General features: G+C 39.6%; 1 protein-coding gene across 6 annotated transcripts in view; it reads left to right on the top strand.

Annotated features, from left to right (window-relative positions):
• The window catches only part of robo2 (roundabout, axon guidance receptor, homolog 2 (Drosophila)), a 460836-nt gene that overhangs the window by 402472 nt on the left and 43909 nt on the right, over window positions 1-14455 (top strand). For all 6 annotated transcript variants that reach the window (XM_065280537.2, XM_065280534.2, XM_065280539.2 and 3 more), the window contains exons 9-16: window positions 1497-1702; window positions 3141-3222; window positions 3306-3471; window positions 3555-3721; window positions 4302-4423; window positions 6301-6532; window positions 12510-12634; window positions 13555-13726. In XM_065280537.2, coding sequence (XP_065136609.1) covers window positions 1497-1702; window positions 3141-3222; window positions 3306-3471; window positions 3555-3721; window positions 4302-4423; window positions 6301-6532; window positions 12510-12634; window positions 13555-13726 — 1272 coding nt within the window. The remainder of the gene's footprint in view (window positions 1-1496; window positions 1703-3140; window positions 3223-3305; window positions 3472-3554; window positions 3722-4301; window positions 4424-6300; window positions 6533-12509; window positions 12635-13554; window positions 13727-14455) is intronic.

The raw sequence follows: 14455 nt of genomic DNA, 5'->3' as shown, positions 1-14455 counted from the left end.
ATCTCTGGGGCTTACGCTGTTCTGATGGATGCGCCTGCAAAGCACTTTGGGATTTAACCTCGGCACGGGGTAATCCTTGTTGATGAATTAGGAAGCCGTCTCTTCATCCCTGAACCTAAATGAGCCATTCCAATAGAGATTTGGACGGTGTAAATATCATCTTTTATTCAGGACAAAACAAATACTAACATACGTACAGTACGGGAAGGGAGGAAGAGTTTGAAGTATTTAGAGTTAGGAGTGCATTGGCACCCACAGGCTTTTTTCATTAATTTACACTGCTAATGAATGTGTGGCTTTAAAAGGCGCTTAGACTACTGGACCAACCCAGTATCACGAAATTACATACCTATAGTCACGTAAATTTGTTAGTCTTTTCCGTGACACTAACACGTTTTTCCGCTTTTTTGCGTGAACATGTCACACATTTCTATTTACGTGTCACTGTCACGTAATAGTTACTCAACTGTTTTGTCCTATTACCATTGTCGCTTCGGTTTAGGGTTAGATTTACATAAAATTACATCCTTACCCAAACCCAACTCTAATGCCTCTAACTAACCCTAATGCCAGGCGACAATGGTTTTAAAATCATAAAATATAAAAAAATAAATCATGATAAAAGGTATAAACCAATACTTTAAGTGACTTCCTAACGCAAACATAAACCGAAGCGTCAATGGTTTGAAAATAGGACAAAACAGTTGAGTAACAAATACGTGACATTGACACATAAACAGAAATGCATGACATGTTCACGCAAAAAGGCGGAAAACGTGTTAGTGTCACGGAAAAGACTCACAAATTTACGTGACTATAGGTAGATAATTTTGTGATACAGGGTTGACTGGACACACATGTTGTTATTGTATTAGGTAGGCAGAGAAATAATTTTTTGATTCAAAAGATGATTCAAAATCTATTCAAAGCATAACTTTTATTTTTAAGTACATTCAATTTCATTCACGTGTGCTGTACGATGGAGGTTTTGTGTTTTCAGAGGCATTTTACGAGGCCCTCCGCATAGAGACGTCCTTGTAACCGGCATGAGACGTTTTCCCCGACCGCACTCGCTCTGATAGTCTGATGTGTAGTAATATATAAAATTTGACTCAACGTTTAATACAGCACAGTAAATGAAGGATCCCAAGCTCGTATTGGAAACTACAAAACCACCTCGCTGCCACATCACTGGACTAAAATCCAAGACTCAGCATTTCTCGCAGTTTTCCCAGAATGCCTGGGGGGTAGACGCTGCCCTGTGGTGCAACCACAAAATGTGCATATAACCTCGTTATGTCCAGAAATAGGGCAACCGTGGCTACATCCTACTCCCCGCGGCACACAGGATACGCCACGCTGTTAATGTTTCCAGGTTTAATGATGAACATGTTCTCGCTGTCCAATGCTACAAAAGGCTATGAAGGTCAAGCATGCTGCTTAAGCATCATGAACAATGCAATATAAACTTTAATTCCTCTTTTATTCTGCTTCAGTGTTGACAGATCGCCCTCCGCCCATCATCCGGCAGGGCCCAGCCAACCAAACTTTGGGTGTGGACAGCGTGGCTCTTCTGAGGTGCCATGCTTCTGGAGAACCGGTCCCAACCATCAGCTGGCTGAAGGATGGGGTCAGCCTCCTGGGGAAAGACCCTCGCATGTCCCTGCAGGACCTTGGGAGCCTGCAGATCAAGGGTTTACGGGTGAGCCAGGCATTATTTTCTTTTCTATAAACATATTGCTAGCAGTGGCGGTTCATCCGAGGGGCGCAAATTCAAAATATGTGTTCGGAGAGTCATGTGTGTTGCTCGTGTTTTCAAAATATGTGTTTGTTGCGTCATGTGAACCATGTGCATCAAGTGTTTTGTCAAAATAAGTGCCTGCTGCACACACGTCAAAACCATTTATGATAAAAGAGACGCTCACGTTCACAAAATAAACGCAAGACACTCCCTTAACAGTAAACTTTGATTACGCATGAGATTATGCGAGTATCTGGCAAACGCGAGCGTCTCTTTTATCATAAACCCTTTAGACGCGTCTGGAGCAGGCACTTATTTTGACAAGACACGTGATGCACATAGGATTACTTGACGTGCAGAACACGTACTGTATTTTGAAATTACGAACCGCACACATGACGGGCTACATGTTATGACGAACTTCGCATCAAGCGCCCTCAAAAAAAAAGTCACCGGCCGCCACTGATTGCTACACCACCGAACATATTTGAAAAGATACCAAAAGCTAATAATGAATTTCAGTGCTATTTAATAATTGCTATTGTAAATCTGCATTGTTTATTTTTTATTGATAATCACAATAAATATTGCCAAGCTTTAGTATACAGCACAAGCCCCGTGTTTCTATTACCGTGTGTATTTGTGTGTGACTGTCGGCTGTCAGAAATCGTCCTCTAAGTGTGATGTATAAGCGTAGCAGAATTCAATCAGATATCGGTAAGACATAACGGAGTCGGGCAGAGGGAATCATATTGCATTATGGGGATGAATGGGAAATATTGATTTCGGTAAATTGTTTGATACTATCACTTAGGGATACGACAGCTCTCCCAAGAATCATTTATGGAAGCCTGGACCGGCTCCAACAACACACATTAGAGCACACACAAACAAACGTGCACATACAGTACAAACACGTACACTTTTAAGGCAATATTAAATTTAAAGTCCCCTAGCCCACTCCCCGTCATCTCAAAATGAAATAGCCATTATGTATGACAGGGCTGCCCACCTCTGACATTTTATCTAATAAATGATGGAAGCAAGAAGCTTTGATGAAAGGCAACGAAAAACAGAGGGAAGGTCCCGGAAAAATGGAGAGGGGGGACGTACGCCAGCTGTCAACAGTCCAGGGGGTTTCAGCGACTATCCCTTTAAATGAATTAGTCTGCTTCTCGTTGCGGTTAGAAGGGTGGTTTGCGAATTTGCCAGCAAGGATAAAACTGGCTGAAGGGTGCAGAAAATAAAATACATCTACCATATTACTGTCAGCACTCTTGCCAAACTGGACATGCTATCTCTCAGATCAAAGCTGTAGGGCTTGTGCGTGTTTTCCTCTTTAGTGGTTTGGAGATCAAGATGTTTGGAGATAAGTTTTCGATGTTTATCTTTATTTAAGCTCTCGGATTCGGGTATCTACACCTGCGTGGCTGCGAGTTCAAGCGGAGAAACATCATGGAGTGCGTTCCTGGAAGTAAAAGGTACTGTATGACCATTTGCTACATTCATTACCAGCAGCGTGACATTTTAAATGTATTTCCTATCATATTTTTCTTCTCGCCAGAGTCTGGTAGTCTTCTGGTAGTCAAAGACAGAGATGAAAATGAACTTCCAGGGCCACCGTCCAAACCTCAGGTCACCGATGTCACTAAGAACAGCGTGTCGTTGTCTTGGCAACCTGGCTTACCTGGGGCGTCACCCATCTCCTCATTTGTCATTGAAGCTTTCAGGTATGAATTTATCGAGTTTATCAAATCAAGTGCATTTTTTTGTAATGAGTGGACCTCTGTGACATCACTTCCTCCTTGTGTAGCCAATCCGTGAGCAACAGCTGGCAGACCGTGGCTGATCATGTGAAGACCACGCAGTACACCATAAAGGGGCTCCGCCCCAACACCATCTACCTGTTTATGGTGCGAGCAGTCAACGCACAGGGCCTGAGTGACCCCAGCCCAATGTCTGAACCCGTCCGTACTCAAGGTATTCAGATTTTTATGTGATATTGTACTGTGCTTGAACTTTTAAAAGCCTATATATATAATATACAGGCTTATTATGACTTTATTGCATTGGGTCCCAACCCTAACTGAATGGTGTCCACGTCAATATGACTAAAGTTCATTTATAGCTTGTAAAATGACATCTGTTGCACACAAAGAAAGAGACCGTGGCTGGAGACTATGCAAAGCAACAGTCCGTAAGTCCATTAGTTTCAGGGATGGAGGATAATGTAGAACAAACATCTTCTACTTTTGCAGTGCATAATTGAGTTAGTGCCCTGGCTGGTACCTTAATGATCATTACGGGGAACGAACGTCTGGAAAAAGATTCGATTAAGGTGCCACGGAGTCTCCGTATGTTCATTAGGGGTGACTGATTCTGGGACCTTGGGCGGATGTAACCTCACAGTTTGGTTGTGAAGCTCTATTTTCTGCTGTTAAGTCAATGAGAATCGCTTCTCGGGAGTCTTTTAGGGAATTAAATTGTATTTAAGGGATTGTGTAATTTAACATTTACAGTGCACTGTGTAACTTAATGGCATTGCTTTTTCTCTTTACAGATATAAGTCCACCAGCGCAGGGTGTGGATCACAGACACGTGCAGAAGGAGCTGGGGGAGGTTATCGTGCGGCTACACAACCCCGTGGTCCTGAGTCCCACCACCATACAGGTCACATGGACGGTAAGACAGTAAAAATATGGACGTCGTGTCCGTGATTTCATCTATAGGTTTTTGAAGAGCTTTTTTGAAGCTAATAGTTGGCGGAGCCTGCCATCGCCATCTTGGCCCTGCGTCACCGTTCATCACCTGCGGATAACCGAAAACGGGTAAAGAGGTGGGACGTGGGTAAAGCTGAGGTGGCTGGTCGCTGAAACCACGCCCGCCTAGCTCGATTCTAGTGACAGCATCGGCAGTTCACCCGTCACTCAAGTGGCCACGCCCTTAATTATGCAGAACTTTAAGGCTAATATAATTTGAACGGATGAGTTGCAAAAAAATTCACAGCTGTCATGAAGGGCAAAATTAGCTAGATTCTTTTCTGCTGTAAAGTTGGGCATTTTAACATGGAGGTCTATGGGATTGACTCGCTTTTGGAGCCAGCCTCTAGTGGCCAGTCGATGAATTACAATTTAAGTCACTTCAGTTTTGGCTTCATCAGAGAGATCGGAAGATTCCCTCTCGGTTATAGGACATGAATCGTGAATTTGGAGAGGTTTTAGTGCAACAATGGAGAAGGCAGCATATAAACTGGTATAGGCTGTATATTTGACATGTATGCATTTGGCGGACATCGCGATTCATGATATATTTTAATCAGTTTATATTGGAATTGAACCCACAACCTTTATGCTACGATCACAATACTCAACCAAGTGAACTACAGGAATACTCCTAAGCAATGTTTTGGCTGCGAGGTCACAGGACATGCGGTTATTTGCGAGCCACGATTGGATATAAATTCCTGCTTCAGGAAAAAGAAATAAAACTTTAAGAGTTCTTTGTTGTTGTTTTCATTTCCCACCGCAATTTTCCTGCATTTATATAAACGCTTTAAAAGTGTTTATTGTTTCTTGAATTGCATTAAAATGGAGATTTTACAGCTCGGGCTGTGTCACGTTAGTTTGTAAGCACTCTCCCGCGGTATATTAATGATCGCCATCAACCATCATTACAGAGACAAATGTAAGCGTAAATGAGGGATAGACTGTTTCAGAGGTATTTTTCGCATATGAATAATCCATAAATCATCGACCAACACAGCCCCTGGATACAGCAGCGCTCTGGCTGTAAACATAGATGGTGTCAGGAAAGCTTTTACCATCTTGAATCATTCAATTAATGAAAGTTAAAAACCGTAGGAAAAAATTGAAACCCATTGGGCTGATTTATCCACGTGCGGGGAGCAAAAGCAGATGTTTAATGTCTCGCTGTGCTGTTAGGAAAACATTCCTGTGAGTTATGCGTGTTTTGGTCTCTCCATAAATAGAACTTTTCTTCGAAAACAAGCTCCCGGGGATTAAAGTGACTAGTTTACGTTTTTCCAAGTTGTTGATTAGGTTGAATCTTTGATATATTTATGGAAAAATATAGGGTGTAAATACTTAAATAATAATTAATAAAAAATATAAATAAATAAATATATAATAAAAAGAAATATAAATAATAAATGATATATATAAAAATATATAAAGAATCCCATACTGGTTTATGGAAAAATATAGGGTGTAAATACTTAAATAATAATAAATAAAAAATAAAAATATAATAAAAATAAATATAAATAATAAATTATATATATAAAAATATATAAAGAATCCCATACTGGTTTATGGAAAATATAGGGTGTAAATACTTAAATAATAATTAATAAAAATATAAATAAATAAATATATAATAAAAATAAATATAAATAATAAATTATATATATAAAATATATAAAGAATCCCATACTGACAACCAGTACATCCAAACACAACAAATAATGATAATTTTTTTAATGAACAAAAAATGCATATTTGTCTCTAGTTTTGAGTTTTAATATTCATTTTTTTCTGCAGGTTGACCGTCAGTCTCAGTTTATCCAGGGCTACAGGGTTTTGTACAGGCAGATGTCAGGCCTGTCCTCCCCCGGGTCATGGCAGAGCCAGGATGTGAAGGTTCCCTCGGAGAGGAGCATGGTGCTCTCAGCTCTGAAGAAAGGCATCGTCTACGAGATCAAAGTCCGTCCGTACTTCAACGAGTTTCAGGGCATGGACAGCGAGTCTCGCACAGCCAGAACAACAGAGGAAGGTATAATATGCAGTTTGGCTCTTTTGAAGAGATACTTGGGCTAGTGATACAAAATTCTCCCGTAGGCCAAAGTCATGACAAATATCGTAGTATGCTTACCTTGCTGTCTACAGTCTTGCCGTCTTTAGCTGACAAGGAAAACCAAGATCATTTTGTCAAAAGCATTGACCTTTTCTTTGTTGGGGGTGGCATGTCTGTGGTTGATGGGAAAATATATGCATAACGTCTCTTTCTCATGTATCACCTATATAATGCGATATAGAGACTAGGGTTGTTACTTAAAGTGATATTCCACTTTTTTGAAAATATACTCCCCTAGAATTAAACATTTGATTCTTACCGTTTTGGAATCCATTCGGCTGATCTCCGTGTCTGGCGGTACCACCTTTAGCATAGCTTAGCACAATCCATTGAATCTGATTAGACCATTAGCATCGCGCTCATAAATAACCAAATAGTTTGGATATTTTTCCTATTTAAAACTTGACTCTTCTGTAGTTACATCGTGTACTTAGACTGAAGGGAAATTAAAAGTTGCAATTTTCTAGGCAGATATGGCTAGGAACTATACTCTCTTTCTGGCACAATAATCAAGGACTTTGCTGCTGTAACATGACTGCAGCAGGCGTAGTGATATTACGCACTGCCCGAAATTGAAATATCACTACGCCTCCTGCAGCCATGTTATTTTTTTGCGCGATGCTAATGGTCTAATCAGATTCAATGGATTGTGCTAAGCTATGCTAAAAGTGCTAGCGCCAGAGATCGGCTGAATGGATTACAAAATTGTAAGAATCAAATGTTTAACTCTAGGGGAGCTGGAAAATTAGCATATTTTAAAAAAAGCAAGGGCCGTGTAGAATAACATTCAAGTTACTACAGGGCATGAAGAAAATATTTCCAAAAGAAAAAAACATTTAAGTCATTTTAATAATTAAATATGAGTTTAAAGGGATAAAATTATCAACTACAGGGGGACTTTAAAATTGAGATATACTGCATATCAACATCCAGGGTTCACGGCAAAGCTTTGAGTTTTTTTTCCTTGTGTACATGATGGACACCGTTGCACATAAATCTCTCAAAAAAATGCATTTTTGAAAGTCTGTTCATCGGCATACGGAGCTCTCAAGACATAAATTCACACAGAAGCACAGAAGGTTTGCTGATTAAGGTCTGAGCGCAATGACAGACTCATTTGTTACCCCGGGTGTCCGCAGAGAGCCGTATCTCCTCCACACAGCTCCGTTCCACCGCCATCACACCTTACACCTGCATGTCATCACCATTACCAGAGCAAGACCAAACATCAGGTCCCCTGGTGAAGGAGCGTCAGGGGGCGGGTGAGCTGAGATGGACCCCTTTTGTTTCTTGTTTTCCTCTGTGTAGCAGTTCAGAGAGTGTGTCATGAGGACAGGATGATTTATTGACCATTGTCTGATTAGACAATTATACCTTCCCACTGGATCTCGCTCTCTCCTTGCGGTTTCCAACTCCAGAAAGTAAAAGTGCTTTGGTTTTATTTAGACCTTCTGCTGATGTGCTGTGGTAAAATCGGTTATAGACACCACCAATATAATAAAAAAAAAACTTTGAACAAAGTTTGGGAATGCGTTGACAAAGATGCCATAATAATTTATGATGATTTACAGTATTAGTGATTTATGTGTTATTACGGTAACACTTTACAAAATGGTTTTATTTGTTAACATTATTAAATGCATTAGCTAACATTGACTAAGAAAAAACATTTCATCCTATCTATATTTTTTCTCTGCTTAAATATGGGTAATTTTCTTAAAAAGTATTTTTTTAGCAAAAAGCTGAAATAATTGCGTTTTTGTGAAGAAATTTTGTTAGAAATAAGATTCAGAATGATTATCAAAACATACACAGAGTTTAAAATTAGTTTAAAAAAAATTCCTTCAGTGTTTTTAAAAATTGAGTAATCTAGTGGATAGTCGCGGTATTACAGATTAACATAAACTTCATACGAAAACTTTTTTAATGCAAATGTTTTCTCTTAATTGACGAGATAACTTGTCAATGGCGGGGAAAGAGTTAATGTTAGTTAATGCAAATACAGTTGTTCATGTTAGTTCATTGTGCATTAACTAATGTTAACAATTTTTGATATAAAAATGTTTTTAATGTTAAAATTAACATTAACAAACATTCATTATTGCTGTACAGGGATTGTTCATTCGCTGCGTTTTCCATTTAATATTTGCGCAAAACTTTAGCGTTATTTACTATATGTCGTCAAAAAATAAAAACTATTGCAAAATGACAACATTTCTATTAACCAATGTTATGCGACTAAAATGTAATTTTATTGTCTCATGATAAGTCATTTCAAAAACCATGGTGACCGGTGTGTTCGCCTTATATACCCCCGCGCAGACAGACAGCCGAATAAAATCAAAATACAACGAGAGCGACTCAAAAGCATACTGAGTAGTTGACTCCCAAATCACTCTTGCTGTATTTTGACGTCGGTTCTTGTGATGCCACATGAAGTTGAACACGCCTCTTCTGTCTTGTCCTCCAACCAAACATACCGCGCCATATTAAATGAAAGGTCATGTGACTTTTATCACGTTATGTGACCTGTTAATGCAAAAAAAACCTGTTTAAATGCAGTTTTGCTATATATTCCTTTTTAGAATTGCCTAAAAAATAAGCTCACCCTAGCGTAAAACTTTTTGCAATATATGGGAGTTCATGCGAAATTGCTGTGTTTTCATTGGCCGCATTTTCAATTCGTTATTTCAATTTGCGCAATTTGAAGGGTAATGGAAACGCAACTAGTGTTTATGCTTTAAAGGAACAGTATGTAGGATTGTGGCCAAAACTGGTATTGCAATCACAAAACTTGTGGCTAAAACTGGTACTGCAATCACACAACTGGTGGCCAATACACAAAATGACAACATAAACATTAGTTGAGGGCTGCAACTCTACTTTTTAAATGACAATATCCTGGCCAGACCACTGTTGTCAGTGATATAAGTATTTGAAATGAAAATGATTTCTTAATGTCTAGTGACATATCAGGGCCATTTTATGATTAATTGATATACATTTTTTACATACTGTTCCTTTAACTAATGTTAACAGATGCAACTGTATTGTAAAGTGTTGTGGTATTATTTAGATGGAAATTTTAAAGATTTAAAGGAACAGTGTGTAAGAAATGTATATCAATTAATCATAAAATGGGCCTGATATGTCACTAGACATTAAGAAATCATTTGCAGTACCAGTTTTGGCCACAATCCTACATACTGTTCCTTTAACCTCTTTCTTTGTCCTGCTTTAAAAACGCCATTGTTACACTGAATTTCATTGAATAATTTAAAGAAAGAGATGTTAAAACGCTGAAACAGGCACTTTCCGAAGTCATACTTTGTGATCTTAATCCGTTGTACAGTTAATAATCACCTTCTCAATGGAAATCTTTTCCCGGGGGTGATTATAGCACAATGATTGGTGACGTACTAAAGCAAAGCAGCATTTCTGCACATTCAGTGAGTCCTGCGGCTCGCCCGGGGTCTCAGTATCAGTTCACTTATATGTTTTTCCTCCAGGCTACAGTAACTGCAGTGAAACAGAGGTCACATCCTCGCTAGCCATACATCACGCCACTAATGGCACTATTAGGATCGCCCGCGCCGTTGCTCGCCGTATGAGAAATATGTATTGTTTGGCTCAGACGTGCATAATGATAAGCCTGTAAATGATTTGCGGCATTAACTTTGAATGACATTGGCTACATTGTTATGAGAGGGATTTTGTCACCTGCAACGTGCTGAGTTAACTCCACTCGCATTAGCGAGATTGAATCGACACGTCGCTCTTTTATTTTCCCCCGGCTGCAGATGTTTGATGAAGGCAAGCTGCCGTCCGTCCTGTCAGGCTTTTTCAGGGGTTAAAACAGGTCGACCTGCGTGCGGAGATGAGTGCAGCTTTGGGATATATGCCATTTACTTTGGGGTCAGAGGGTGGAGGGAGCAAAAGAGAAAGCGAGGGAGAGAGCGGGCGAGCAGAGTTTACCGTAATTGAGCTGTCAGCATTCTGCTGTGTCACGGCACCTGGGTTTGCCACTGTTTTTTAAAAATATTATTTTTCATGACAGGCCGCTGTTATTTATTTCATTCGTCCACTCAGAATGCTGCTGTGTCTATCAGAATGGCTCATATGGGGTTGATAAAATAGTTGCCCGGGGTCCTGGTGCATAGACTGTGCTCTCAGCCAAAGACAAAACAAGGTCTTCGATTCACAACTAGCCTCTTTAGATCAATACATGACTGTCGATGTGTTTTCCCTGTGCTTTATGCATCACTTCTTTCTGTCCCATCCATCTTTCAAAAGATATCTCCGCTGGAATGTTCTTTACATTCTTCAAGGCAATTTTTTGAGCTTTTAAGGTTAAAGGAATAGTCTACTCATTTTCAATATTAAAATATGTTATTACCTTAACTAAGAAGAGTTGATACATCCCTCTATCATCTTAGTGCGTGCACGTAAGCACTGGGGCGCGCTGCGACACTTTGATAGCATTTAGCTTAGCCCCATTCATTCAATGGTACCACTCAGAGATAAAGTTAGAAGTGACCAAACACATCAACGTTTTTCCTATTTAAGACGAGTAGTTATACGAGCAAGTTTGGTGGTACAAAATAAAATGTAGCGCTAAAGTAAGCGGATTTAAAAGAGGAACTATATTGTATGGCGGAACAGCACTTTTGGGAGTACTTCGACTCGGCGCAGTAACACTCTCCCTCTCCCATTATGAGAGTGAGAAGGGGAGCGGACTTTTCAGGCGAGTTGAAGTACTCCCAAAAGTGCTGTTCCGCCATACAATATAGTTCCTCTATTAAATCCGCTTAGAAAAGCGCTACGTTTTATTTTGTACCACCAAACTTGCTCGTATAACTACTCGTCTTAAATAGGATGTGTTTGGTCACTTCTAACTTTATCTCTGAGTGGTACCATTGAATGAATGGGGCTAAGCTAAATGCTATCGAAGTGTCGCAGCGCGCTCCAGCGCTTACGTGCACGCACACAGATGATAGAGGGATGTATCAACTCTTCTTAGTTAAGGTAATAACATATTTTTATATTGAAAATGAGTAGACTATTCCTTTAAGGGCCCGATAGTAAATAACGTCAGATAACGTTTTCAAACCTTATTATGCTGTTCATATTTAATATTAATATTAGCTAAAAACAAAATACAAATTAATTTGAAAATCTCACGGCTCTGTGGAAATAATATCGGCAATATAATTTTTTTCATTAGGCTATTTTTGGTGCCCCCTCAGCACTTGGTGCCCTACGCACAGCGCGTGATGCGCGTGGTGGGAGCTGCGGCGCTGATTACAGTACCTAATACAATTATAAGTCATAAAAACACAAGTATTATGCAAATCATGCTTCCTTACATTTTTTCGACCACTGGATCTACATCACCAGTTTTGTGCCGCGTCCCACCTGAAAGGTTTTTTAAAATATATATTTAAAAATAAATCAGTATGTGGGCCGTGTTTGGCAGCCCACTGTGAAAAGGTAAGAAATGGTTCTTGTAAGAACCCTTGAGCCAATAATGGTTCTTCTGTGGCATCCCTGCAGTCGGCACTTTTTAAGCCCCATTTTTTTTTTGAAAGCATTGGGGCTGTTTGTGTTTTGAGTGATGTACATACATTGTACAGACACTCAGATGTGTAAGCACACTTTCTCTGGTGTTTGTATTTATTTGTATCTTGTGTGTTCGGTGCATTAGTGAAAACCACTCGACTGTGGCTGCTTTAAACAATAGTTAACATAGCACAATTGAAATGGAAAATTAGCAAGCAATAGATTTTTATATCATGGTGAACAATAGCCTCTCCAGTGAACTGCTATAGGAACTTAATGATTGTTAAAGTAAATCTCTCCCTCTCTCCCTCTGTCTCTCTCTCTCTCTCTCTCTCAGCACCCGGTGCTCCACCACAGCAGGTGACTGTACTCACAGTGGGCAATCAGAACAGTACATCTATTAGTATTTCATGGGATCCCCCTCCAGCAGACTATCAAAATGGCATCATCCAGGAATATAAGGTAAACATCACCTTAATTGGGTAGTTCACAATTTCAGTGCAGCTTCAAAGGGCTCTAAACAATCCCAACCGAGGTCTAAGGGTGTAAGGGCCAGCACGACCTTATGTATAACGTAATCGCATCGAAAGGTCATGTGTTACATATGTGAAACCATAGACTGTAAAAAAGATGACGACGAGACGTCGCTTCCTTCCATTGTAATGAATTGAAGCCAAAAAAGTCCAACCATGGGTGCTGCCATGTTACGTAAAAAAAAAAAAATTATATTGAACATATATCAGCATGATAACAACTACCTTTTAGGACCAAAACCATCTTTCTGAAAATTTTATTGGAAGTGTAAATATTTTTTTGTAGAGCAGAGTCACATTCATTTGCATGTAGAGGGCGGGGCCACCAGGGGGCGATCAAAGAGCCAGCAGCTTTACTTTTCAAAATGTATGAGGCACACCCGTGTGAAATCTTAGAATGTTTTCCTCACAAAACATAACTAATATATATATATATATATATATATATATATATATATATATATATATATATATAATTTTTTTTTTTTTTTAAGTATTTCAACCAAAAATCTAGTTGTCACAAACCTGTATACATTTCTTTGTTTTGCTGAAAGATATTTGGAATCAAGTAGGAAACATCTTCATTTTTGTTCAGCAGAACAAAGAAATTGATACAGGTTTGTAACAACATGAGGGTCAGTAAATGATGACAGAATTTTTTTTTTTTTTGGGGGGGGGGGGTGAACTATCCATTTAATCTTAAAGCACAGGCAGAGCAGATTTCTGTGCAGATCATTTGTTAAACGTATAAATGGTTTGCGGGTCTGCTTGTGTTTCTTGAATAAACTGTCAGCTTATACACACTAGCATTGTTTTTTGTCTCATCATATCATATTCTCTTTCTCATAGATCTGGTGTTTGGGAAATGAAACACGCTTTCACGTAAATAAGACGGTGGATGCGGCCATCCGTTCAGTGGTAGTTGGTGGTCTACAGGCGGGGGTCCTGTATCGCGTGGAGGTGGCCGCCAGCACAAGCGCCGGTGTGGGGGTCAAAAGCGAGCCACAACCCATCGTTATTGGTACGAGAGACTTTCCTCTATTTGTAACAGTAACCTTTCCTGTCTCATTCTATCTGGCATTTATAAATGGTGGTCAGAAATACCTTTAGAGTTTGTTCATTGGATCGTTTTGATGCGGCCACTGGAATCAAAATCAAATCTGGGGCAGAGCAGCAGTTTCGTGATTTGGTTGTGAGTAATGTGGATTGTAGTAGGTTGTGACTGATTTGACCCATAAGTGATGATTTTACCAGTGATATGCCCTTATTCCCAAATGTCAAACTCACTATCTGTCTTCACACACAGCCAGAGGCTGATAGACTATATATCATGACTGTGGTTGGTGGCTACGTATGTGTGTGTTAAATCGGAAAATGGCTGATTTTAAAAGGACCCTATTCGATTTATTAATAAATACTATTGATGTACCGTTTTTCAATGTATTTTTTGTTAAGAAAAACGTTCCGGTTTACCTATGTTACCCTTGTTTCCTGAGAAGGGAACGAGACGCTGCGTCTCCCTTACCATACTTCTGGCTTGCATGTACGCCCGCTTTGGCATATGCCAGAAAAAGTGGGTGTTCCTTTTCACCTTATTTATGCTCTCTGGATTCCGCCTATGATGTCACGCCCAATCAACGGTCAAATTTGATATACATACACAAATGGTGTCACGCTGTGGCCGTTCCCCTTAGTGTCAGCTCTCTGACGCAGCGTCTCGTTCCCTCGAAAGGGAACATATTTGTGGCCC

The sequence above is a fragment of the Paramisgurnus dabryanus genome, chromosome 8 (genome assembly GCF_030506205.2).
Source record: "Paramisgurnus dabryanus chromosome 8, PD_genome_1.1, whole genome shotgun sequence".
NCBI lineage: Eukaryota > Metazoa > Chordata > Actinopteri > Cypriniformes > Cobitidae > Paramisgurnus > Paramisgurnus dabryanus.
Note: the sequence above shows the minus strand (reverse complement) of the source record. Positions and strands in the feature narration are given on the sequence as shown.